The 27,430-nt window shown below is 40.3% G+C and overlaps 1 protein-coding gene across 1 annotated transcript in view; it reads left to right on the top strand.

Moving 5' to 3' along the window:
- SDCCAG8 (SHH signaling and ciliogenesis regulator SDCCAG8) overlaps positions 1 to 27,430 on the top strand; it is a 214,971-nt gene that overhangs the window by 135,762 nt on the left and 51,779 nt on the right. The window contains exon 16 of the mRNA XM_040967990.1: positions 12,208 to 12,339. Coding sequence (XP_040823924.1) covers positions 12,208 to 12,339 — 132 coding nt within the window. The remainder of the gene's footprint in view (positions 1 to 12,207; positions 12,340 to 27,430) is intronic.

Here is a 27,430-nt window from a genome sequence, read left to right as displayed (position 1 = left end):
ATATTTCTAATCAGTTTATCTCGGTGAATTAGTTATTTTATATTCTCAGTTTCAAGAGGCCTGAGTCCTTATCTCAAGTCTGGCAGTAACTGTGCAGTCCTAGACAAATGTCTTTGACCTATTTGGAATGTAGTTTCATTTACAAATGAATGCATGACATTGGACAGAATCACTTTAAATTGAAAAATACAAATAAAAGACATTAGTTGCATAAGCATCTAGAAGGCAAATATCACATTACTAATCAGAATGTAACCAATCAGAATGTGCCCTCGCATATACACGTTACTATCTGTGATATTTCCCTAAGGGAAGATCCCAAATTGCCAATAATACTAGATACTTTCATGAAATTTGACCAAGAAAGCCAAGTTATTTTGTAATGAAGGAGACCCACATGCTAACAGTAGCCATTCCTAACTAGAAACTATTCATTTGTCTTACATGGACTCAAAAGCAATTTGTTAAAACAATTGGACTAGGTAATTTAGGGGGAAATGATGTTAATCTAGGGTTTATATTATTGATTAATAGCTTACTCCGTAAAGTATATTTAGGGAAATTAAAATCTTTTTTTTTAATGGCAAAGGACATGATACAAATTGTTTAGTTTCACAAAAGCTCAAGATAGAAATTATCTTCTCTTCTAAGGAGGACACCAGAACTGTTTAAATCACTTGTGCGTGGTGAGCTTCTTTTTTTAACTTAAGTGTTTCTAGTTCCAAAGTCTATATAGTTTTTCCTACAAGAACTACAGTATTTTATACCTAATACTGAAGAAATTTCAGGTCACAGTAATGATGAAGGCAAAGTTTGGGAAGGAAAAGTTAATCTTTAAATTCCACTGGAGAAGTGGGCATACTTGACATGTGAGTATTACTCCACAAGGCAAGGCTAGCTTATACTGTGTGTTCCTAAGTCCTCCCCTGTTCTTATCTAATGAACTTGAACCTCACCACCTCTCCAGCTCATATTCTCACTTTGCCTCTTAATATAAAACCTTTGGTACATAGCCTAAACTCTAGAAATTGTACTTTCTTCATCTGTGAAAACATCTCTAGGGACTGGCATTGTGATGTTAAAACATTGCCTGTATTGCCAGAATCTCATCTGAGAGCTAGTTCAAATCCCAGCTGCTTCACTTCTGATCCAGCTTCCTGCTAATGAGCTTGGGAAGACAGTGCTGCTTGAGTCGCGGCCACCCATGTAGGAGACCCAGATGGTGTTCTGGGCTCCTGGCTTTGGTCTGGCCCAGTCACAATCCTCACAGCCATTTAGGAAGAGAGCCAATGGATTAAAGATCATATTGTCTTTGTCTCACATACTGTTTTCTTCTGTCTCTCAGTCAATCTCTCTCTCTTTCTCTCTGTTTCTGTCACTCACTCTCCACTACCTTTCAAATAAATTAATTTTAAGCCACCAAGCAGGAATGTATTGGGAATTATAACTATGTATAATATACATACTCACATACCTAGCTGTATATACAGTATGCTATTGATATTAATAAGGAATTGGCCCCAAGCCCGCCTGCAAATACCAAAATCTGCAGGTGCTCAAATCCCTTATAAAAAATGATATAGTATTTGCATATACCTACACATGTTCACATGTTCTCCCATATACATCATTTTTAATTTTTTAATTTGAATTTTATGAGACATATTTTTATTTGAAAGGCAGAGCTATACTCAGAAAGAATATTCCATGTCAGAAGGCAGGAGCTTCATCCCAGCCTCCTATGTTAGTGACACGGCCCAAGGACTTGAGCTAACTTCTCATGCTTCCTCAAGGGTATTAGTAGGAATCAGGTTCAGAAGTAGAACAGCCAGGATTCAAACAGACACCCATACCAATGCCACTATTTAGGCAGTGACTTAGCCCACTGTGCCAAAACTCTGGCCCTTCTTATTTTGTAATAATATTTATATGAGAGAAAAAGAGAGAGAAGGACAGAAAGAGAAAAGAGAAAGACTCCCATCTTCTGGATTACTCCCTAAATTCTAGAGTAGTCATGAGGGTGGAAGCCAGGAGCTGGGCACTCAGTCCAGATCTCCCACATGGATGTCAGGAACCAAACTACTGGACTCGGGACTGCTGCTTCCCAGGTCTGCATTAGCAGGAAACCTGAGTTTAGCAGGAGCAGCAGCCAGGAGTCTTACGTGAGCACCTTGATGCAGGACAGGGGCACCTGAATTACCCACTAGGCCAAATGCTCACCCTTTCTCATGTAATTTAAATAATCTCCAGGTCATGTATTAAACCCAACATAATGCGAATGCCACATAAGTAATTGTTAAGACTATACTTTTAAAAGAATAATGACAAGAAAAAGAGTTTGTGTGTATTCAGCACAATGTGGTCCCATTTTGCAGAACCTGTGGATAAGAGCGCTAACTGTACAAAACAATTCTAGACATGTCATAACACACAAGTCATGCTCTGACATCTACTTTTGTAAATCTGGTGAATTTAAATAGGCACCTACAGTAACATTATACTAGTTAAACATACTAGGACTTTGTAAGTAGTATGCACTCAATAAATTGCTGCTTGTTATTTTAATAAGTTTTATGTGCCCCTAGAAGTTTTCAAAAGGTATATGTCCTTTGCCTCTCAAAAAGGTAAGAAGTAAGAATTTGTGGTTTTAGAATTACGTGTCTGTTTGCTCTTAATTTCTTATCAATTCAGTTTCTCCCTTTTCTATCATGGCATTTTCAAGTAACTTATTCACGCTAGATGTAACATTCCATTTTGATGTATCTTCTGCTTTGAAGTCCCCTATATTATCTGAAGGGCTCAGAGGATTTCTGATTAAAATCGTAAATGTAATAAGCCCTCCACTCCAGATGAGTGCCTTTGTGTACCTTATACCAAACTTCTGGGACAAATGATTGTCCCTCTGCTTTGATGTGAGGATAATCTTAGAGTTCCTAGAGTTTTGTCATTGTGGAAATTCAGTCTCCATAATAATTGCATGATCCATGTGGTAAAGGTGGTCTGGATTTCCCTCAGAGTGCTACAGTAGAAAACTTCCTGAAAGTAGGTGTGTTTATTTTATATTTAATGATCAATGATCTAAAACATTGTTTTTGCCCTCCTTTCCTTACTAGCAACATTTCTCTAAGAGTTTCATGTTACTGAAAATATCATACTAAACAAATGGATTCATACCATTTCAAAGAAGCTTTTTTTTTTTTTTAAAACTCACAGATCTAGTCATTTGCCTGGAGTCCTTGCAGAATTCCTGGAAAAGCTGACAATCTGAGCTTGCTGTGCCCGCCTGCTCTTACTCCCTGCCCCCAGTCTCGTGCTAGGCTGCTCTGTAAAAATGTTTTGAGATGCTACCCCCTCACCCTGTGTGTGTGTGTGTGTGTGTGTGTGTGTGTGTGTGTGTGTGTGTGTTTTCTCCCCAAGTACACGGAACGTCGCGTTCGTTGTGCCAGTGAGGATTGCTTCTGTTCTCTGGTCGTCTGCGGTGATGAGCACAGTGCACTCTGCGGTGTGTGCACTCCAAGCTGTGCGTGGAGTGTTGTCTGCAACCCCAGGGCTTGTGAATGGCACAACCCATCTTAAAAACTAAACACGACTTGCCGATCCCATGCATTTTAGATAGCTTGTTTTTGATCATCAGGCAAGAGAATTAATTCCATTCTTCTTTTAATTGGCACTAGGCAGACATTCTGGCTGATTTCAGTCGAAGCTTTTATAAACTTTTGCTGCCCCTTCTGTCTGTACTCCCCAGTATGCTGAAAGCTTATTACAGCTATAGATTTATTTTGAAAAAGGTAAATGGAGATATTTAAGTGTCTTTGGTGCAACTGTGATTTTTCCTTAGCAAAAAAAGAAATTCCTCTCCTCAAGCACTTAGATGAATCAGCAGAAAAATGTTGAGGTGCAGTTGGCTTCACTATGCCATGCAAAACCTGGCCTTGACAGCTCCAAAAGGCTGGGTGCTGGCTGGGAGTGAGCCTCTGTCGGCGCCGGCACCGAGTGGAAACCAAGAATATGCTAGGCGTTAGCTTCTCTCCACTGTTACGCTGTAAAGAACAGAACGGCGATGTGTGTGGTTTTGCCTCCCCCTCTTTGCTTTCTGTCATTGTCACTTTCTGGGTTGCTGGGCTTGTGGACTGATGTCTAACGCTGCCCATGGTGTATTTGTGATTTGTGTTTTGTAATTAAGAGGAACAATGGGAGTCCATGGGGTCTCCTTATATATAATGGTTGATTTAATTTGTTTCACTTCTATCTTGTTAATTGTAAATTGATCATTAAGATTTGAATTCTAATCTGTCACCAGGGTTGAGGGTATTGAGGCTAGAGCAATGATCCTGCTTTTAATCACTGATGATGAGAAACAAATTTTATAATCTTGGTACATATTGCAGTTCATATATTTTAACACTGTTTTTTATGGTGTTATAAATATTGTTAAATGACTTTTAGTATAGTTTTACTGTGTAGACTATAATGTATAAATTATATTACTGTTTTGGCAACAGTAGGTATCCAACTGTGTGAGTTTAATTGAAGTAAAGAACACACCACCCGGTTGAACTATTTTTTTCCCTTGCATGTTTAGATGATGTAGATTGGGATACTACAAAATTATATTCTACAATAGGAGACTAATATTGCCTTCTGCTAGTTGTTTGCAAAGCCAAACCAGAATATAAAAGATTTAAAAATTAAGGTGTTATGTTTTACTTTAGAAGCATTTATTGTCATTTGAATTATAGTAGTAAAATATTTCATGCAAGTGCAATTACATAATATGGCTGGTATATGAAAAGTCAGGGGAAAGTCCATGCTCTGTAAAGCTAGCAATTACCTAAATTTTCTATGAAAATGAGTTAGGGTCAATTATCCTTTTAAATGAGATTAAAGTAACCATGCTGCAGATGGATCTCAAAACTAGCACAGGAACTTGTAACATTACTCTTTGAACTTGGCACTTTACTCGTTCTGTGTCTGTGCTATGAAGTCTACACGGATAAAGGATGGTATATGTGCACATACATTAAATTCTTATTGAGCAGTGGAAGTTGATAGAGAAATTACAATTATAAATAAAGGAAAAATCAAACTTATTCAACATGGAAAAAAGATTGTTGCGATAGTAACATGGACTTTAAATGTAACATTTGTATTTTTGTGATTATATAAATTGCCTTAAATGCAATGAACAATATGGAAGGTTAGGGGAGGGGTGGAGGGAATCCCAGTGCCTATAAAACTGTGTCACATAATGCAATATGTAATTAATTAAATTAAAAAATAAAGAAAAAAAGAGAAAAATATAAAGAATTAAGGAAAACATTTTTGTGATATCATGGAGAGAACTGTTTTCACTTTCTGACATATTTCCTTTCAGTTAGTTTTTCATATATATGTATATACGTTATGTATACCTGTTGTGATTCAGATTAAACATACACACAATTTTACATCTGCTCTTTACTTAGTATCGTATTTTTTCACATTACTAAATACTATGGAAACAAATTTTAATTGGGTCATTTTTGTGTGTAATAATTCATTATGATCTCAAAGAATGTGAGACAGTATTGCACAGCAGGTGCAACTATCCCGTTAGAGTTGGATGGATTAGTATTTGTGTCTGGGTGTGGCTACTCACCACTTGGGTGACCTCAGGCAAGTCATTAAACTTCGTATTTACAGAGGAAAGCAGTAAGCAATCACTGTGTGATTAATTGTGATCATAAATGTGAAGAACAAGTCCCACTATTTGCAGAGTAGACATAAAATAAATATTTGACGCTAGTATGTTTTTCATGCATTTACTTAAATAATTAGTGAAATTTAATATTTTATAAATGTTTATTAGCAACTTGTGTTTCTTCTTCCATGGGTATTTTTACATTCCTTATATTATACTGAATTGGACTTTGTTAGAGGGTAGGGTTGGTGCTTTATTTTCTTTTGCTCTTAATCTTCATCTTTGTTATGTTTTTATAAATACAGTCCTAATTCTTTGTAATTTTTAATCAATAAGCTTTATTTTTAAAGCACTTTTATGTTCATAACAAAGCTCAAGATTTTCCCTGTACCTTCCATTGCTATATTATGTTGAACCTCCTCTGCTATTAACTTTACATTTTTATTATGATTTTCAAAATCAAAATGACATAGAAGTTCAAAATATGTCCATTGTTATAATTCACAAAATGCGGAAAAGCAAGGCTAGTGTTGTAGCAAAGCAAATGAAGCCACCTCTTAGAACACTGGCATCAATATTAAACCAACAGGATGAATCCTGACTGCTCTCCTGACCCTCTCCCTGCTGTTTGTCTGATGCAAAAGCAGTAGGTGATGGCCCAAGGCCATGGGCCATTGTCACTTGCATGGGAGACTCAGAGTTCCTGGCTTCTGGCTTCCATCTGGCTGTTTTGGCCATTTGAAGAGTGAACCAGGGCCCGGTGTGTAGTGGCTAAAGTTCTCACCTTGAACGCGCCAGGATCCCATATGGGTGCCAGTTCTAATCCTGGCAGCTCCACTTCCTATGCGGCTCCCTGCTTGAGGCCTGGGAAAGCAGTCGAGGACGGCCCAAAGCCTTGGGACTCTGCACCTGTTTAGGAGACATGGAAGAAGTTCCTGGCTCCTGGCTTTGGATCTGCGCAGCACCAGACTTTGTAGTCACTTGGAGAGTGAATCATGGGACAGAAGATCTTCCTCTCTGTCTCTCTCCTCCTCTCTGTGTATCTGCCTTTCCAATAAAAATAAATAAATAAATAATAAATAAATGCTCTAATTAATGTTATACCATCACAATTTTTTAAACATTTTTATTTATTAAAGTTTTATATTTTTGTATTAGAGCATTGATTTTGGGGGGTTTTCTTTTTTAAAAAAATTTTATTTTTATTTGAAAGACATACTTTACAGAGAGAGAGAAGCAGAGATAGAAAGATCTTCCACTGATGGTTCACTCCCCCAAATGGCTGCAAGGGGTTAGAGTTGAGCTGATGCAAAGCCAGGAGCTGTTTCCTGATCTTCATGTGGGTGCAGGGTTCCGAGAATTTGGTCCATCCTCTGCTGCTTCCCCAAAGTGCAAAGAAAGAGCTGGAGAGAGCTGGGACATCATCTAGTACCCATAAGGGATGCTGGTGCCACAGAGAAAAGAATTAGCCAGCCCTGGCTATAGATGGATGGGTTTATTTCTGGGGTCTCTATTGTGTTCTTTTGGTCTGTGTATCTGTTTTTAATGCTAATTCTATGCTGTTTTAGTAAGTATAGCTTTGTAATATTAATTCAGGTAGTATAATATCCCCTTCCTTGAACATTTTGCTCAAATTTCTTTAGTTGCTTGGATCTTCTGTGGTTTCATGAGAATTTCAGTTGTATTTCTACCTCTGTAAAAAATGCCATTGACATTTTGGTAGGAATTTCAGTAAATTTTAAAATTACTTTGGAAAGTATGATTAATTTAATAATATTTAACTTCTAGTCTAAGAATATGGACTATCTTTTCATTTTTTATGTGTGTTCCCTTTAGACTTCTTTCATCAAGAACTTTATTGATTGTAGGACTCTTTCACATCTTGGCTAAGTTTACTCCTAGGATTGGTTAATTGATTATTTATTTATTTATTTCATTGCAATCACTAGACGTAGGATTCTTTTTTTGATTTCCTTTTTAATTTCTTAAAATCGTGTTATTATTCTCCATGTTGCAGTTTTGTAAGTTTAGGCATAGCCCTCTTTCCCTTGCCATTCTCCCATTTCGCTTCCCCCTCCTATTGTTTCCCCCATATCATTACACTTATATAGTACTTTAGTAACAGTTACTAGTGTAACATTCTACTATTTAAGTGCATCGTGGCATTGTAGGTATAGACAAAGCTGGAAAATCTAGTATCTTATTGTCAAGGTATACTTAACTGTTTCATCAGGAGTCATCCTTTCATTTGTGAGTCAAGATGCCTACTGCAAAGTTCCTTCATTTCCTGATACGCTGTTCTCCATTACATAGTTAATCGTGAAAGTATATGTATGTAAATTCTTACCTATATATCAAACTTTTTGTATTTCTCATTAAGGTTTCCTTAGGCAGAACATATGGAATTTGTCTTTTTGGAACTGACTTATTTCACTGAGCATAATGGTCTCTATTTGGCACCATTTTGTTGCAAATGGCAGAGTTTCATTCTTTTTAATGGCTGTGTGGTATTCCATGGAGCAGGTGTACCACAATTGTATTATTTATTTCTCTTATGAAGGGCATGTGGGCTGTTTCTATGTCTTCACTGTTGTGGTTGTGCTGCTATAAATATAGGCATGCATGTCACTTTCTCATGCAGATTTCACTTCATTTGGACATATTCCCAGGAATTGGATGGCTAGGTCCTATGTTAGATCAGCTTTCAGTTTTCTTAGCACTCTATTCTGACTTCCATAGTATCAGTACTTGCCTACACTCCCACCAACAGTGAAAGAGTATGTCACTTTTTCCCCACATCCTCACCAGAGGTACTGTTAGTATATTTCTGAATGTGGGTCATTTTCATTGGAATTAGGTGGAATTTCAGTGTGGTTTTTATTTGCATGTCCCTAATAGCTAGGGAGGCTGAGCAGTTTTTCACACATATTGACCATTTGAATTTGTTCTTTTGAAAAATGCCTGCTCATTTATTTTGCCTGTTTCTTAACAGGGTTGTTTATTTTGCTATTGTTGAGTTTCTGAATATGAGATTCTTTCTTGATTTCTTCTTCAGGTAATTCACTATCACTTTATAACAGTGATACAGATTTTTGTATGTTAACATTATGTTTAGCAACACTGCTGAATTTATTCTACTAACTTTTTGGAGTTTAGGCTTTCCTCTGTATGAAATCATATCATCTGCAAACAGTAACAGTTTGACTTCCTCCTTTCTGATTTAGAGTCCTTGATTTATCTTGCCTGCTTGCTTTGGTTTGGACTTCCAATACCATGCTGAACCAAAGGGTGAAGGTTAGGTTTTGGCACAGCAGATACAATGCCACTTGGGATGCCAACATTGCATGTCAGAGTACTGTGCTCATGTCTCAGCTTTCCTTCCAATTCCAGCCTCCTTTTTACATACACCTTGGGAGGCAGCTTTCTGTCTCTTTTGCAAGCCCTTTTTGAATCTAGATAATTTAACTTACTCTTTCTCTGCTGTTCCAATGTTCTCATATGCTCTATTTAATCCCCTTAATTACTTTTTCAATTGTGTTTTCAGATAGTCCATCTTCAAGTTCGTTGATTCTTCTGTTTCAGCTGTTCTGCTATTGATGCTGTCTGTCACATTTTGTGAATGTCATTTATTTGAGAAAAGGTAAAAGAGAGAGTTGTATACCATGGTTCACTCACCAAATGCCTGCACTCTTGGGGTTGGGCCGAGGGTGAAAGTGGGAGTCTGGAACTCAGTCCTCCTACCTGGATAGCAGGGATCTAGTTCCTTGACATCTCCTGCTGCCCCTCAGGATCCAGATTAACAGGAATATAGAATCAGGAGTGGAGCTGGTACTTGCACCCAGGCATTCTGATAGGTGATATCCATCCCAGTATCAGTATAACCAAAGACTCATCAACATATTGTTTATTCTGTTTGATGCTTACAGTTGAAGGATTTCACTTCTCTATATTCCCTTGAAATTCATTGAGTTTCCTCGAAATAATTATTTTGAAATTTTCACAAAGCAGTTGAAACTTTCAATTCAACTCTTTCAAGGTTGGTCTCTGGTACTTATTGACTGGGTGAAGTCATGGTCCTCCAGTAGATTTAATACCATTGGTGTAAGACATCATCTGCACAATGAAGGATTAGTTACAGTAATCTCGCTTAATTTGTGACTTTGCTTCTAGAAATTGTTTTTGTTAGCATTTATTTATATTTGAAAGGCAGATTTACAGAGAGAATGAGAGAGAGAAAGATTTTCCATCTACTGGTTTTCTCCCCAGATGGTCACATCAGCCAGAACTGAGCTGATCCAATGCCAGCAGCCAGGAACTTCCTAGGGTCTCCTGAATGGGTGCAGGGTCCCAAGAACTTAGGCCATCCTCTGCTGCTCTCTCAGGTAATAAACAGGGAGCTAAATCAAAAGAGCAATGAGGACTAAAACCAGTGCCCATATGGGATACCAGCGCCGCAGATGGAGGCTTAGCCTCCTATGCCACAGCTCTGTCCTTCTCCTAGAAATTCTAAGCCTTCTACTTACTTTCTGTGAGTTTGTGGACACTGCTACCATTTCAGTACTAGATAACTCTCAAAGTTGAGACTTATTTTAGGTCTATTGTTTATTTTCTGGTTCAGAGCTGCACTACTATTCAAGATTGAATTTGTGCCAAATCTACAGTTGGTATATTGTTTAGAATGAACTGTGGAAATGCCTAAAAATGCATAGTACGTACCTATAAGCCTCTTCCTTGGGCTAGGATGGCCTCACATTCCTAGTTGGGTGATTGCAAATGCTATGATGCTATACCCTTCCTGGAGCCCACAGAGGACAATGCAGCCCAGCGATTGGTTGACAGCTCTCTGCTGCCAAGATGAACTCACTGCTTGATGCTGCTGCTCCAAGTAATGGGTCATGCTGGCTAAGATATGAGACTGATCTCCTAGGGTTATGGAATCCAATCTGGCCTGCATTGCAGCCAGCAGCTTTGGCTGTAGGCACTGGCTTGGAAACAGGGATAGTTGGGATCCATTCAATGTTGGCTTTTGCCAGCCTGATGTTGAGCCCCAAGGCATTCCTGTGCTTCCTTGTTGTCTGTCCAGTTTTACAGTAGGGATGATAGAGGCAGCTTCTCAGCTGCAGACACAGGAACATGGTGGGTAACACTTAGGTCTTAGAGTTAGTAATAGGCTCTGTACAATTTTGGAGTGCTCCTAGACCCACACATGACTAAAAGTAGCATACATAGCAACATGTCCACTTCCCAGGACATAGGTCCCCATTGATCCTGGAGCAGGCACTTGCCTAAGGAGAGGGACTGTGAAGATCTACCCAGTAACAGCCTTTTTGTAACAGCTTGGCTCTGAGTCCCACAACACAATCCTGTAGTCCATTGCTGTCTGCCCAAGGTTGGAGGAAGCCACAAAGGTAGTCCCTTGGTCACCCAGACTGGCATGTATCCTGAATCATCTGGATCTGGTAGTCACAGGCCCTACAGTGTCTCACAGATGGATACAAGGTCTAGTCAAGTGTTGCAGCAACACAGTGAAGTAAGATCACAGATGCCTGTCTGACATGGGCAGCTGGAGCCTCTGTGTCAGAGGCTTAGGGGGTGAGGCCTTTGAGTCTTCCCAAGTACTGGGCTCCACAGTGGCCATGGCCCAGCACTGTGCTCCAAGGCAACTTTTGAACCTCCATTTTCTGTGCTACTCTGTCTGTGGTAGCTGGAGTCTTGTTCAACCTTCTTGGTCCAAGATAAGTTGATACATAAAATTAGCCATCACAGAACTATTTGATTTTTTTAAAAGATTTATTTATTTTTATTACAAAGTCATATACATAGAGGAGGAGAGACAGAGAGGAAGATCTTCCATCGGATGATTCACTCCCCAAGTGACTACAATGGCTGGTGCTGTGCCAATCTGAAGCCAGGAGCCAGGAAATTGTTCCATGTCTCCCACACGGGTGCAGGGTCCCAAGGCTATGGGCTGTCCTCAACTGCTTTCCCAGGCCACAAGCAGGGAGCTGGATGGGAAGTGGAGCTGCCAGGATTAGAACCGGCACCCATATGGGATCCTGGTGCATTCAAGGCGAGGACTTTAACCACTAGGCCAGTGTCGGGCCCAGGACTATTTGATTTTAATAATTACATTAGCTATATTAACTAAAAAAAAATCTTTCCTATTAAAATAAGGCCTTATATTGCTTGTTAACTGCCTGGTGACTGGACTATGGTAAAGACTCAGCAAATATTTGTGCAGTGAATGATGGTCTCTGTAAAGAGATTTTATCACTAGTGATCTTGTTCTCCAGAGAAGTCATTTTAGAAGTCATATATCCTGCTACTAGACATTTTGCAATTTCCACACACAAGTTTATACAGTTTTATTACATTATCATTTTTAAAATAAATAAAATATATAATAAAAGAAAATAATACACAGAAAATAAAGCATACATTTAAAAAATATTGTTAAGGGTATGTATAAAATATGCTCTTCTAGGAAGAGCTTTTAACATCTGTTACTTCTGTATTTTCACCTCTAGGTCAACGATAGCTCAGCTCAGTCAAGAAAAAAGACACACATATGACAAACTAGAAAAACTGCAGAGAAGGAACAGTGCGTTGGAGGAGCAGTGTGTCGAGCACGGGAGGCTACATGAAAGAATGAAGCAAAGGTAACGAACATTTGATAAGCAACTGATGCTCCATGCGTTGAATGTGTTTGACTCATAAGCAGAAGGGTGATTGTTGTGGAATAGTGGAATTTATAATGATTCTGAAACTCAAATAGATACCTCATATCTTACACCATTATTATTTTTGAAGACTTTATTCATTTGTTTAAGAAAAAAACAATGAGAAAGAGAGAGAATATGAGAGAATGAAGGACAGATTGTCCTGCTGATTGACTTTGCAAATGCCCACAACAGGCCTTGCTCAGGCTGAGGCAGGAGCCAGAAATTCCACCTGGGTCTCCCACAGGAGCAGTAGGGTCCCAAATATGTGGACTTTATTCCAACATTCTCCCAGTTGAATTAGCGGGAAGTTGCATCGGAAGCAGAGGTTCAACTTGGAATCCCAGACACTTCAGTATGCAGTGCAGGTGTTCTAAGAGGCAGCATAGCGTGCTCTGCCACAGTATCTTCTCCATCTGATACTTTTTTTATATATCTCAGCTTCTTTCATTTAGATTGTTCTTATTATATGCAGAGATTGGAACATATCCCCTTCTTACTATTCTCTAACAACAATTAAAGCAGTTGAGGAAAACCATCCGTCTTTATGGTGCATGTCGAAAATAAAATAGGGAGGACTTTCACAGCTTCCATTCTAGAATTTGTGTTTTATATGCTGCACGTAAGATAAAGCATGTAGAAGGCTTAATGAGGTTAAGTGTCTTAGCAGAGATTGTACTGCTAGTAGTATTGTCAGCATCAGGATTTGACCACAAACGATAGTTGTTTCCAGCAGTTACTTTGAGTAAGTCGTTCAGCCTCTCTGGGTATGTCTCTTCACCGAAACCTTGGCATTGATAATATCCACTTTGATATAAATATCAGCTGAAGCACCTGGCTTATCACAACCACATACTAAGTGTCAAGTACTATCCCTTTTTTTTTTACCAGAGAAAGAAACTCCACTCAGAGGAAGTAATGAATTTACTCAAAGTGACAATCATATATGTGGTAGAGTTCAAACTTGGCTTGATTTTTACTCCAAATCCCTTTTCTTTTTTGTATGGCATTGCCATTTATTTTCTCTTTGGTTGTTGGTAATGAATAAGGCCCTTTTTATCTTTTATGAATGTATTATTTCTAACTTCTATGTAAAAGACTGGCATCTTATATTCAAGTGTTGGTTTGAGTCCTAGTTGCTCTACTTCCAATCCATCTTCCTGCTGTTTACTTGGAAGGCAAAAGATGATGGCTCAGATACCTGGGTCCTGATACCTACCTGGGAGACTCAGATTGAGTTCCTGGTTTCAAGACTCCAGCTACTACAGAGTAGCATAGAAAAGGGAGGTCCAGTAAAGCACAGTACTATTAACAGCTTCAGATAAACCACAGAGTTACCATCAGGTAGGTGTTTCTGGATAGACTATAGCAGAAACTGTGCCTCTAAGTGGTTCACTAAGGGAGAGTAAGAGAGATTCTATCCTTTCAGTTTCCTCCATTACATGGGTCCCTTTCCCCACAGGAAATTATTTCTCCTCCACTTAAGATCCCGTTAGCCCAGCACTTTTAGCAGCTGCTTCAGATGGCAAATCCTAAATCTTAGGATTTGATGCATCACTAGACTCCATTTGGGAGAAGCTGCCCAAGACTTAAAGCATGTGCTGTGAGCTACAAGTGGCAGAACCCAAGAAGGCCGCCATGGAGTCACTGAGGCAGCAGCAGACAACAGCATGAAATTGAGAGTCCAGGAGAAGACGGCCCTGAATAACCCTGATAAAACCGGCACACATACTAATGTTAAATGATGCCAGCCTTCGTGCCAGCCCAATGACATATGTCACGTGTGTGCTCCCTCCTTCCTGCTGCATTGCTTCTCTTCTCTTCCACAGCCATGGATTGTCTGTCGTTGGTTGTGAGCATTCCTGCTACTGTGTCTTTGTAGATGTCCGTCCTTCTTTTGTTCTTCTCTTTAACTTACTCTCACGCCACATGTAAGGGTGGAGTTGCCCTCTTGGTACAAGCCTCCTGAAAACCTAAACCACGAGAAAGCATTTCTGTTCTCTCCAAATTCTTGGAACAACAAGTATTTATTTGCATTTTTTCATGTTATTTTACTTCATCAATAGTATTATACACTTATCACAGGGAGGTATCATGTTGTTAGTGGAGTGTAACAAGTTTTATGAACCAATTGTGTCAGCCAATAAGCATTTGATCTTCCACAGGTCAAATTAATTCTTTCATCCTGCACTTCCTTGTCCATGAAATTGGAATGAGATGTCAGGTAGAAACATTATGAGCATCAAATCAGATCAAGTGCATGAAAGTTTTTAGAAAAAAACATGAGAGTAAATAAATGTAATATAGGATTATTGTAATCACCATAATTAGTATAATCAGCATCATGGCATCATGGAATCTGCTGGTAATGGGGTATTGTGATGTTTGACACGAGATTGCACTTTTCTAAGTAAAGAATCTGCAGCAGGGAAGCAACTTCAAATCCCATCATGAGAGCTACTCTAGTGAAATTATTTTTATTGTCTCCTGTTTTTAGAGGCACTGAGGCTCTGAAAGGCTATGCAGTGTGACCCAAGGTCACATAGCAAGTATACGGTGTTTCAAGTCTGAGATTACAGAGCTGTCTGTTGCCAGAGCCCAGGTTTTTGACCCCTGTGCTGCAGCCCCTGAGCAAGCCAGCCTCAGAGCAGAGCTTGGACTGCGGCTTCCCAGAACCCCAATCTAGACAGCTTCGTGACAGATTTTCCCATTCTAGTCCGCTAGTGATAGTGTCACGTGAAGAGTTCAATTCTCTGCTACGTGTTTTTCAGGCTAATGTTGCCTTAGAGATCTCCCCCAGGTTACTATAAGAATAAATGAGCTTTTAAAAAGACTGTTTGATTACTAATGGGACATATGGTGCACAGTGGTTAAGCTATGTGGCTGCTGGAGGCTTTCTGCCTGGGTTCTGATCTCAGCACCACCTCTGAACTTGCTGTTGACCGTGGGCAAGTTTACTTCAACTCACAGTGAGTCAGGTGCTCCATCTGTACAAAAGGAAAAGCAAGAAAACACTCACCTCTAAGGGTTGTTTCGAGGCTAAAATGATCTTGGATTCTGGCTGGCACACAGAAAATTATGTAAGATTTTTGTTAAAGCAGTGTGTTCCTGGGTTTAAATTTGCAATTCATACTTAATAGTGTAGCATTACTAATTTAAAAATCAAAGGTAAAGACAGAGACAAACTATCCTTTAAAACAAACAGCTTCAGGTGGCTGGCATTGTGGCACAACAAGTTAAGCTGTCACTTGTGACACCTGTATCTCGTTATCAGGCCACTGATTCAGTTCCCAGCTGCTATATACTTCCTAGCTCCCTGTTAATATTTGTGAGAAGGCAGCAGAGATGATTCCAATACCTGGGTCCCTGCTACTCATGTGGGAGACCCAGATGGAATTCCTGGCTTCAGCTTAGCCAGCCCTCACTGTTGTGGGCATTTAGGGAATGAACCAGCAGGTGGAAGATTTCTCTTTTGAAATATGTAAGTATTTTCAAAAAAGACGAATTAAATCAGTTCTACTGATGGGACTGCAAGGCCCTCACAGTTTTAGGCTGCTTTCACAGGGTTTTATTGCATGGTGATCCCATTTGACCTGACTTGGAAAGAGCAATTCTCTGTGCCTCTCAGCACCTGTGGGTCATTCAAGGATGAGTTACCAAAATTGTCAGCAATGACTAAACTGCCATTGACTGGACTTGAGGCTGAGTCTGTGGCCCTTCAGACAGCAGTGTCCCACTGTGCTCTTTCAGCTCTTTTCTGTTGCACAGGTGATTGAAATTCATACTCAAATCAACATAGTAAATTAGCTACTTTGTGGGATACCAGGCTCTTTTTGATATTTCTTTGGTAATTTTGATCAAAATAACTTTGAAACTGATTACAACCGGAGGGCAGGCCTTTGGTAGTTGTTGCATTGAAGGCATACATTCAGGGGGTACAAAGCAACTGCCTGTTTATTTTGTTCATGTATAATCTGCAGTCTGCTGGTGACAGAAGTGCAATAAATTAAAGAAAATGTTTGGTTTTCTGATATCTTGATGATATGTCATACTCAAGAGTCTTCAGTTTTTTGGAAGTTAGTTGGCTTTTAAAAAATGACAATCATCCATGAAATAATTTTTTGTATCCATGAAAAATATACATCACTTTAAAGAACAGATACTTAAAAGGCATTTTATATAAATACATAAAAACAGCATTAAAGTAGCTTTTGAGTCATTCTCTTTCACTAAATATAAATTTTGATGTTTATGTGCTGCACAAATGTTTCGTTAAGAAAAAATAGGCATCCATGTAGCTGCTGTATCGCTGACTCTGGCTGCTAAGTGAAGCTCATGTAGCCCTCTGCAAGTGTGGAGATGGAGTAGCTGGGGTTGGGATGCCAAACATGCCATTCATGCTGAATTGTTGGCTAACCAGTCAGCACTACTTAGCTGCTACTTCTTTATCTTCTCCTTCTTTGTCTGATCATCACTTTACATTATTTGCCTTTGTCTTTCTGTGGTTACATTGCATTGGTTCTTCATTTCTAGAATACCTACTTCATTTCTGCAGTAAAATCTGTGGTCTGATTCCATACTCTTATACAATGAAGTGATATGCCTTGGGAATCACGTTTTTATTATAATTCACACTGTTTGACTTTTATCCAAAATCTGAGACTTGCTGATTATGAATCATGAAATTTTAATCAGCCATCTAGTTGCCAGAAAACTCAAAAGTTCTTTAATATATATATATGTATAGATAGATACAGATATATCATGTAAACTTTGAATTATCTTAACACTGAGATTGCTTTATGCAAGTCAAATCAGCACCTCGTAAGAAATCAATCACAGCTGTCATTGATAATAATTTATGAACCTTCCTAACTTTCTGAACGTTGATATAGAAACAGATATCTATATTCAGCTTGAATCTTTAGCATCCTAGGAATCTATTCAAGAAACTTGAATGAAAAACAGAAGAAACTCCTATTCACCAGCCCAAATCTTAAATTGACTCTGCACATAGCATTTGTATGCATGTCCACAGAGGCCCTTTCAGGACTCATTATTAAAACTTGGTGTGGTTTTTTTTTTTTTTTTTCAGTTCCAAAAACATCTCAAATTGATGGCAGTTAAAGTAAATCCGTTAATGGTTAATAGTGAGGTTGTAAATTTCTGTGTGTAGTAAATGGTTCATAGGACACCCAGAGGTGATTTTTACACCATTATCAACAGCGTTGCTTGATGCTGAGGGTTTGTGAAAAAGATCTCAGAAGACTGGCAGTTTCAGGCAGATGTGTATCCCTACCTCCGGCATCACTGGTTGTAATTTAACTATAAAAATATTGCAGCCATCTGGGTAGCAAAACGGCTGAAGTCTGCTCTAGCTTGTGATTACAAGTGTGGAGAAGATTTGTTGGACTTCATAGACACTGGATTTATAAAAAGGAGATATGTCAAGCAGTAACTATGTGGCATGCAGCCGGTATGTGACTGCAGCCAACTTCCTGGGGTGGCCTTCCATTAGATATTCAAGGGTAGCATTCAAGTGTGTCTGAATGCCTGCCTCTCAGTCCTGCAGGATTTTGTGTTGGTGCTGCCTTCGGGGTAAAGCCTTGATTGTCACAGATTACCTAATCTGTGGAAAGAAAGAACATTAAAAACACAACAACAAAACCGCTTTCTGCTAATATGTGGCTCGTATGATTTTTTTCAGAAAGAGATGAAATTATAGCCTCGCAGTCACAGAATCGCCTGATGCTGACAGTTAAAGCTTACTAGTCTTTTCAGACCACTTTAAGATGAATTCTTCAGATCCTTCATCTTCCTGATTTCTGAAAATGTGTGTCTGTATACCTCCACTTAGAGCTATTGGAGTTTTTGCTGATTTTCTTGGCATGTCTCCAGCAAAGTAGTCCATTAAAATTCAAATCCTTTCCCAATAATTGAGAGGCAGTCAATTTACATTAAACAAGGCACAATTATAATTTTATGTACAATTTAAATTCTATAGAAAATAATCAGTTATGCCATAAAGAGAGACACTTATTTTGATGCAAAGAGGTGTTTTTTAATAGTCTGCGTTAAACAAATCTTTCATATTTTCACAATAGTTCCCTCATTATCTTTGGTGATGTAGGAACAAGTGCATGTCCATGGCTGCATGTTTGATAAGCAGTGGCCTGTCTCTCAGTGGCATTTAAATAGAAAGAGTTGAAATAGACTAAGATAGCACCTAGTTGCTATTTCATATAGATTAATTCTTACAAAAAGGGTGTCAAAGCAGGTGCATATTGATTTTTACTTTGTGCCAGGGTTAGTGAGATGAGCATCATTCATTCATCTTATCTTGCTTTTTGTAATAGACCATGTATCTACTGCTCTGCCAGGGATTGTGAGTTGGACCCTGAGAAAGTCATGCTGGGAGACTTGGGAAGGATGCAGGAGATGGGGCTGAAGTTGCCGTGGTTGTGTGCCTTTATGCTTCACACCCCCAGTAAGAAGCCTGGAAAGACAGCTCATCTGCAGGCATGTGCCTCTTTTCTCCACCGCTCTCATTTGCAAGCCCGTAATGAGACTGGTATTGTCGGTCAGGAAATCTAAAACGATGGAGAAATATTATTAGGAGAAGTATAGTAAAAATAATGACAAGATGGAAAACAAATCCTGTCAGAGCCTGAGAATATATTTGGCTTCTGCTTGCTGTGTCTGTCTGTTTCCATAAACGGTCCAGAATCGAAACCGGATGTTTAAAATCTCTCTCCCTTTCACATGCTCTCCTCCCCTCCTGTCTGCCTGCCTGCCTCTTCAGTATTAGTAGACTTACTATTTTTATTATTTTTTATTTATATTCCTCATTTTCAATATTTGCCATTTGTGTGGGTAACACATTAATTTCTAATGAAATATTTTCAGATTCTTGGAACTCTTGGAAAATCTGAATCATAAAAGAAAACTTGAATTGACATAGACTCCAAGGCAGCATATAAACTGGATGTTACACTTGTGTGATTTTCCCCACTAACAAATGGCAAGTGGTTATTTTTAAAAGATGATGCGTGCTTGGATTTAAATTTCTTATCTTTGTATTGGGTCTAGTTGGTGCAATTTCTGTGCCATAGAAGGTGATTTTAATTAACAATAAAGATGAAAGAAACATTAAGAAAGAATATGTTAGGCAGTGTGCTCACGTAATTTTCTTTTTAGCTAGAAGCATAGATGCTTTAGAAGCTGCATTTCTGATAATGCAATCAGGTATGATTTATATTGAGTCTTGAGGTTAGCTACCTCAAAGAACATGTCATTTGTTTTTTCAGGCAGTTTATTTTCTCCAGTAGATACTCATTTTAATTGTATATCTGTCAGATTATAAGTAATACTGGAAATTATTTGAACAATTTTTTTATTGTTGGCTATTCTCAAAACCACAGCTTTGTGTTTCATTTTACAACTATTAAGTACAAAGAATAGATTTTTTCCCAAAACTTTCTTTCAATAGAATCCATTGCCATTTAAGGTGTCATGTCATCCTTTAAATCTTTTCTTCCTTCCTTCCTCTTTCTTTCTTCCTTCCTTCCTTCCTTCCTTCCTTCCTTCCTTCCTTCCTTCCTTCCTTCCTTTCTTTCTTCCTTTCTTCCTTTCCCTCTCTCTCCCTCTTCCCTCCCCGCTCTCTTTCTTTCTTTTTTCCCCAAGCCCTCCCTTCCATTTCCCTTTCTTGCTTTCTTCTTCTCTCTCTCACCTTCCTTCTTTCCTTTCTTACTTTTTCTCCTTTTCTCTTCTCTTCTCTTCTCTTCTCTTCTCTTCTCTTCTCTTCTCTTCTCTTCTCTTCTCTTCTCTTCTCTTCTCTTCTCTTCTCTGTCCTGAGGCAATGAGACAGAGAGCTCCCATCTGTTTGTTCACCAACCTGTTCACTTGCCAAACTTGTGCAGTTGCTTGGAAGCCAGAGCTGGGAATTTAATGCAGGTCTCCCACTTGGATGACAGAAACCCAATTACTTGAGCTATCACTGCTTCTTCAACGATTCATGTTAGCATGAAGCTGGAACAAGGAGCTAAATTAGGACTAAATCCCGGTACTCTGATATGAGGTTACAAGAATCCCAACTAGCATCTTAACTGCTAGGCCAGATGCCTGCCCTAAAATGTAGCATCATATAGATATTTTCTCATTCTCAAATTATAAGGATATCAACTATGGATTTTGTTAGTAAAATATTGTATCATTTCATGGACAAGTAACTTTATATTTCTTTTTAACTAAAATTTCTGAATATTTTACTCCTCTGAAGAAAACTTATTCTCACCATTAATAAGTGAATTTACTTATATTTGCCAAATATCTTTTATCTAATGTGTCCCTAAAGACCAGTACATGTTTTAAGAAACCAAATAGTCTAGAATGGCATTTCATAAGTCAGGAGATCTAAATATTATGTGGTCCTCTGTCAGATACTCCCATGCTCCATCCCATTCCCAAGGAAAATGAGATGAGATTATGAGATTATGCCTCCAAAACTACAACCCAAGTCATGCCTGGAATGCACGTTTTCTGACTTCTGTTCTAATGGCTTTCTGTTGTACCCACTTAATAATTTATATGTTCCCAGAGGTAAGCTAGAACTAATGATCAAAAGGAAAATACCAAAATAAACAACGAGATGCTTAGCGGAAACTGTCTCACCCAGTGAACATAACACCGGAAGCTGGAATGTTAAAGTAAAGGTCAAGAAATCATGAGAAATGATGTTTCTGCTGAGCCAAGACATTCTCTCTATGAATGGATCACCTGATTCAGAACACCACATTGTTTTGCCTGCATAAAACCAAATCCAAATTGTACCTCCCACTGTACCTGATTGGAGTCTGTCTAAACCAGCCGAGGATAGAGACACTTGGGAAGCAGCCTCCAAGCAGACCTTGCTCTTTCAGTGACCTTCTCCCCATGAAACCTTTGACATTTATTTCACGTACACCTAATTTGACAGACATCTTTAGTGTGGAGGAAAATTCAGCTTTGTTAGATCTTTTAAATCATTCCACTTTGTTTTTATAGAATCAGCAATTCTTTTTTTAACAATCATATTTCTGAGTTCACTCAACATTAAATTACGTTTATGTAAGCAGCATAAACAGGCTTGGGGGGCGGGAAAAGCACAGCTGACTTTAGGAGCTACAACACAACCCAAGAGAACAGAAGTGCTTATTTATGCTAGCAAGTAGCAGTCAGTGTCCACAGCATTGAGTGTGCCGTGGACACCACTAGATACATGTGAAAAGGGAGAGAAAGAGAGTGTTGTTTCATGAGGTGGTTAGGGTACGTGGCAGTCTGTTTGGAGAGCCCCTATCGTATGTTGGAAGGACTTGTGTCAGAAAAGTAAATCTATCTAGCAGAATGACTGACTTCACCAGAAGTATCTGCCTTGCATTCTCCCTTCGTACCAAAAATAAGCTGGCCTGGAGACAGAGGGTAAGAACTTTGTTCCCTTCTTGCTTTCTCTGTCCCTAGGTTAAGAATGCCATCTTCACCCCACCTAGAAGCAGGGCCAGCAAATCCTTTTTACAGCATGTGCATGCCTTATAGCTGCTTGGTGGTGAAGGCAGTGGCCACAGTGCAGCCTAAAGGATCACCCTCCAGCGCAGGTGATTAGGTGACCTGCTGCCCATGACTTCTCAGAGACTTAATCTCCTACTGCTGAAAGTTTTGGACTACTTGCTTAGGTTAAACTGCCTAAAATATGAATCGGTTCAAAATGCGTTGAGTTAAATTCTTGGATTAAAAACTTGGGGCTTGTTTTTTTTTAAATTACATATGCATTAAGTCTCACTCTTAAATAATGAATGAGCAAATCAGCGTGTAATGCACAACTTCTCTTTCTGAACTGGCTGAATATAATCTTTCCATTTTTTTTAAAGATTTATTTTTATTATTTTTTTTATTGGAAAGGCGGATATACAAAGAGGAGAGACAGAGAGGAAGATCTTCCGTCCGATGATTCACTCCCCAAGTGAGCACAACGGGTCGATACTATGCCGATCCGAAGCCAGGAGCCTCTTCCGGGTCTCCCACGCGGGTGCAGGTTCCCAAAGCTTTGGGCCGTCCTCAACTGCTTTCCCAGGCCACAAGCAGGGAGCTGGAAGGGAAGCGGGGCTGCCGGGATTAGAACCGGCACCCATATGGGATCCCAGGCGTGCAAGGCGAGGACCTTTAACCACTTGCGCCACCGCGCCAGGCCCAATCTTTCCACTTTTTATCTGTGCTTTTTTCTACATGTTAAAATTTAGTCATGGTTGATTTCTTTTTATTATTTCATGTTTAACATTGTTTACCTTGCTGGGAGGAATACATGCACATGTGGGCCTTTGATTATGCTGTGAAAATTATGCTGTATAGAGGAAAGTTGTTGAGACAAATGTTTAAATTTTTTCTCCTGTGTCTGCAAGGGAGTAAAGGGGGCTGCTTCTTGTTAAAATGCATCAGCACCTGGGGATGGGGGATGGTCATTTGATGATGCACTAGAGACCCCAATGTGGGGAAGAGTGTTGTGAGGGTATTACTTGAGTGATTTTGATAATTCTGAGAAGTTGTTGGTCTTGTTGCTCTAGAGTTGGAGCAATTTTTCAAAGGTCTGTTGATTGACAAAGTCTACCTTAGTGCATCCTCAGACTGGGGAACATGCTCAAAACTTGGCCAGAAGAATCGTTCAACCTGCTCTGTTCTCCATCCTCTGACAACATTCAGTGTACCCTGCTGGCTTGGATGAACTGGTTGTCCTGTCCCCTGTGTGCATCTGGGCACACTGTCTACCACACAGGCGTCAGCAACTGAGGAGGTGCGGTCTTGATACATGCACTCCAAGGTCAGACCATAAATTCTGTGATTTTTGCTGTGGCCAATATCTGAGTCCAGTGGCCTAGTTGGGGATTTCTGCAAGAAATTTCACCTGGGGTGACCTCTGACTTGACTCTTGTGAGTGCCAGTCAGTGCAGGGTCAGGTTCAGTCTGTCACCTGCACCAGTGATGCACATACTGGTAGATGCAACTACCTGGTTAATTTTGCCATAACGCCATATCTCACACTAACTGACAGGTACTGTGGCCCAGCCTAACTAGCCCACCATAGATCCAGTCCTCATGCATACCAATGGATGTCATGGCCTAGTAACTCCCAGCCTGGGGCCACCCCCAGTCTGCATATTAACTGGCAGGTGTTGCAGTCCAACCTGGCCCAGCCTGCAACCTGTCCTGGCTCTTACTTGTCCTGTGGACTGATCATGCCTAACCTACCCCTAGGCCCAGGTCACACATATGCCAGTGGGTGCTGCAGCCCAGCCTAGTCTGACCTGCTCAGAGCCCTGACCCTCATGCTCACCAGCTGTAGCTGGAGCCTGGCAGAGGAGTTTCCCAAGTTTCCCAGTGCTGGCACTCACCAGCAGATACTGTGGCCCAGCCTGACTGGCTTGTACTCATCTCAACTCTCACTGAGGGACACTGCAGCCTAGTCTAGCCTGGCCTACCCCCAGACCCAGCTCTCATGTGACCCAGCGGGTGCTGCAACCTAGCCTGACCAATCCCATATGCATTCTGGCTTTTGCAATCACTAGCAAGTGCTAGAGCCTAACTCCGTGTGGCCCTCCCCAAATGTAGCACATATAAAGGCCAATGGATACTGCAGCCTTGTCCAGCCTGATCTTCCCACAGTCTTGGCCTTGCACTCACCAGTGGGAACTGGGAAGTTCCCAGAGTTCCCCTACCAGGCCTGTCCCTGAACTCAGGACTTGCCCATGCTAGCAGGTATGGTGGCCTGACCCAGACCAGCAGGTCTCCAGACCCGGTTCACACAAATGCTAAGTGCTGTAACCTTGTCTGGCCTACCCCCAGCCCCAGTTCTTCTGTTCTCCAGTGGGAGTTAAAGCCTTGTAGGGGTGTTTTGCAAGTTCCTGTACCAGAACTAATCCAAGCCCTAGATCTCATGCATGCCAGCAGGGGCAGCAGCCCTGCTTGGCATGGTCTGCCCTCGGTCCCAGACCTTTCATGTGCTGGGGGTACTTTACTGATGGGTACTGTGGCCTGGCCCTGCCTGCCCTTCTCTCAGCCCCAGCTCCTGCAATTGTCTGATGGGTTCTTGTTAGGTGAGTTCTGTGGGTCGGCCTGGCTTGACCCGTCACCACCCCCAGCTCTCCATGTAAACCTACAGGTGCTGCAGTCCCACAGAGGTGAGCCCTCAAGTCACAAAATCTGCCCCAGACCCAGTTTCCTATTGTTTTTGGTTTCTGCTACCCAGTCTGTTGTGGCCCACTCCCTGCTCTGACACTCAGGGTGGGTGTTTTAGCCTAGCTCATCCAGGCATGCCTTGCAGCCCCAGATTTCATGTGTGCCAGTGAGTGGTAGGCGATGCTATTTAGCCCAGCCCATGTCTCCCTAATGGGCAAGTGCCTTGTCCTGACCCAGACATGCCCTCCAGTTTTCCCCTCTCTAAACCATTCTAAGCTCTCTTGCTCACTTGCAAGTGCAGTGGCCCAGTCCGTGGAAGACCCTAGAAGTCACTGCTCTTTTATCAAACATGCCCTCAGCTGCTCCACTGCCATACATCCCCAGACCTCATTCCCTGGACAGCCTACAGCCCCCCAGTCTGAGGGCCGTAGTGTTGTGTCCCAGTCCAGAGTTCCCCACCTTTCCCATCTTCCCCACTCTTATTTAAAAATAAGAAAAGAATAAGCAATTGTGCTGGCACATTGGTATAGTTAACATAAATTTGGCATTAACCAGGCCCAGAATGTCTGCCAGATACTGATTGCTTTTCTCCCAGCAGTGTAACACTTGTCTAGGTGCAAGGCAACCTAGGTAGTTGCCTACAGCTGGGATATCTTTGCTTTTGCAAAGGTGTCTGCACATTCATTTCCTGTTCTTCCCTTAATTAGATCTTAGAATTTATCCAGATGAGTATGGCACACAGATGCCTCCTATGTGCAAGACAAACATGTGTATCCACATACACACACACCTTTTTCTATGTTCTAACTGCTTCTTCACTCTTCTACACTTGCTGTAGCCAAAAGGGATGGGGAGCTGAACAGTGCTTTTTTTTATTTTTTAAGGTTAATTTTGCTTTGTTTTTTAAGATTGGTATATTTGAAAACAAGATTACACAGACAGTGGGGAAGACAGAGAAATCTTCCATCCATTGGTTCTCTCTCTAGGTGGGCCAGGTGGAAAGCAGGAGTCAGGCCCTTCATCCTGGTCCGCAGTGGTGGTAGTAGGGTCCCATGTGCTTATACCATCATCCACATCTTTTTGCAGGTGTATCAGCAGGGACCTGGACCAGAAGGGAGGCCAAAATCTCAGTTGGTGGCTTAGCACGTTATACCACAACACCAGTACTCACATGTTTTTGTGTTCTGACATAGTGTCTCATTTTTTGTTGTCAGGCTATATTTTAGCATACTATAAGTTTTAGCAATTATTAATATTTTTAAAGTTGGGTTGGTTTTACTTAAAGTAAAATACCTAAAATATTTATAAAATGTTTAAATCTGACAGATAAAGAGCGTCTATGGCGTTGATGGCTACAGACTTCTCTGTGGGGCTGTTACAGGAGACATATCACCAACACAATCACCTAAATTGCCCCATGTGGCATTTCACAGAGGAGCTGAATAGCCTGTGCCTGGTTTTTTGATGATTTTTCATGCATCCAACCTTGGTTTTTATCTTCACCTTACTTTCCTTATAGTCTACCGGGTGGCAAGATTACCAATCCCTTGGTTTCTAAGTCACACTGCTGCTCCTGGATGCAGTTGTTGCAAACACTCACACTGCCAGAACACTGCGAATCTACTGTCTGCAAGGGAAGTTTCAGCTGTGATTCATCCAGGCTGCGGGACTATGGCAGGGATGGATTTAGATAGAAGCTGGTCTTGAAGTATTTGGTTTTCTCTGTTACATATTACTTGACCATAATGAGCAAAAAGGGAAACATCTCTGTTTATTTCCAAAAGTTCTTGGGTCCTTACCTGAGATTATTATTTGTTGTTATTAGAGTCTTGTTCTTTCTTCTTATGAATCATTTCTGAATGCAAATAGAAGATGGATGATAATTTATTCATTGTTCCTGTATGCAATATTGACATATTTAATGAATTTCAGCTGTGATGCAGGGGGTCCGTGGTAGGTTTAGGGATTGAAAAGCTGCATAAGACTTAACCCTTGAGCTCCCAAATTCACATTCCAGGTGCACTTGCCTGCGCTTCCCAGGTCAGCTGTCATTTCTCCCACACAGCCTTCTTGAACTACTCTCTCCAAATTACTTGATACTTTGAAAGAGTAGCTTTATGAAGATATGATATCATAATTGTTCTCTGAATGTTAGAGTATAAATCCTTAGGTACAGAGATACTATGTCCTAGTCATCTTTGTCTGTCTTATATGTGACACTGTGCCTGGCACTTAGTAGATACTCAGAAAATGAATTTGTAATCTTTCACATCTTCTTCTTATAATCTTTCACTCTTTTTTTAAGTAATTTTTATAGACTTCCAAAGCTGGAAAAAGTTAAAGATGTTACAAAGTAAAATCTAATATGTGAGAATAACTTCCGAAAATATAAATCTTTCTCACACTTAAGAAATCTATGCAATATGTGTGTATCTGACTACTATCATTAAGAATATAAATGGCGTCCAGAGAGAGCATAGTGGCTAACTCCTCGCCTTGCATCCACCAGAGATCCCATACGGGTGCCCTTTCATATTCCCAGCTGCTGCATTTCTTATCCAGCTCCCTTCCCTGTGGCCTGGGAAAGCTGTAGAGGAGGGTCCAAAGCATTGGGACCCTGCACCCACCTGGGAAACCTGGAAAAAGCTCCTAGCTGCAGATCGGCTCTGTTCTGGCTCTTGCAGTCACTTGGGGAGTGAACCATTGGACAAAAGAGCTTTGTCTCTCCTCTCTGTAAATCTGCCTTTCCAATAATAAAATAATTAAAAAATAGTGTAAATGGACATTCAATAAATATTAACCACAGCAAGTAAATATGCTTTGATATCAT

The sequence above is a fragment of the Ochotona curzoniae genome, unplaced genomic scaffold (genome assembly GCF_017591425.1).
Source record: "Ochotona curzoniae isolate NIBS_2020 unplaced genomic scaffold, NIBS_Ocur_1.0 scaffold_4683, whole genome shotgun sequence".
NCBI lineage: Eukaryota > Metazoa > Chordata > Mammalia > Lagomorpha > Ochotonidae > Ochotona > Ochotona curzoniae.
The sequence above is the reverse complement of the archived record's forward strand: the minus strand, read 5'-3'. Positions and strand labels throughout refer to the sequence as shown.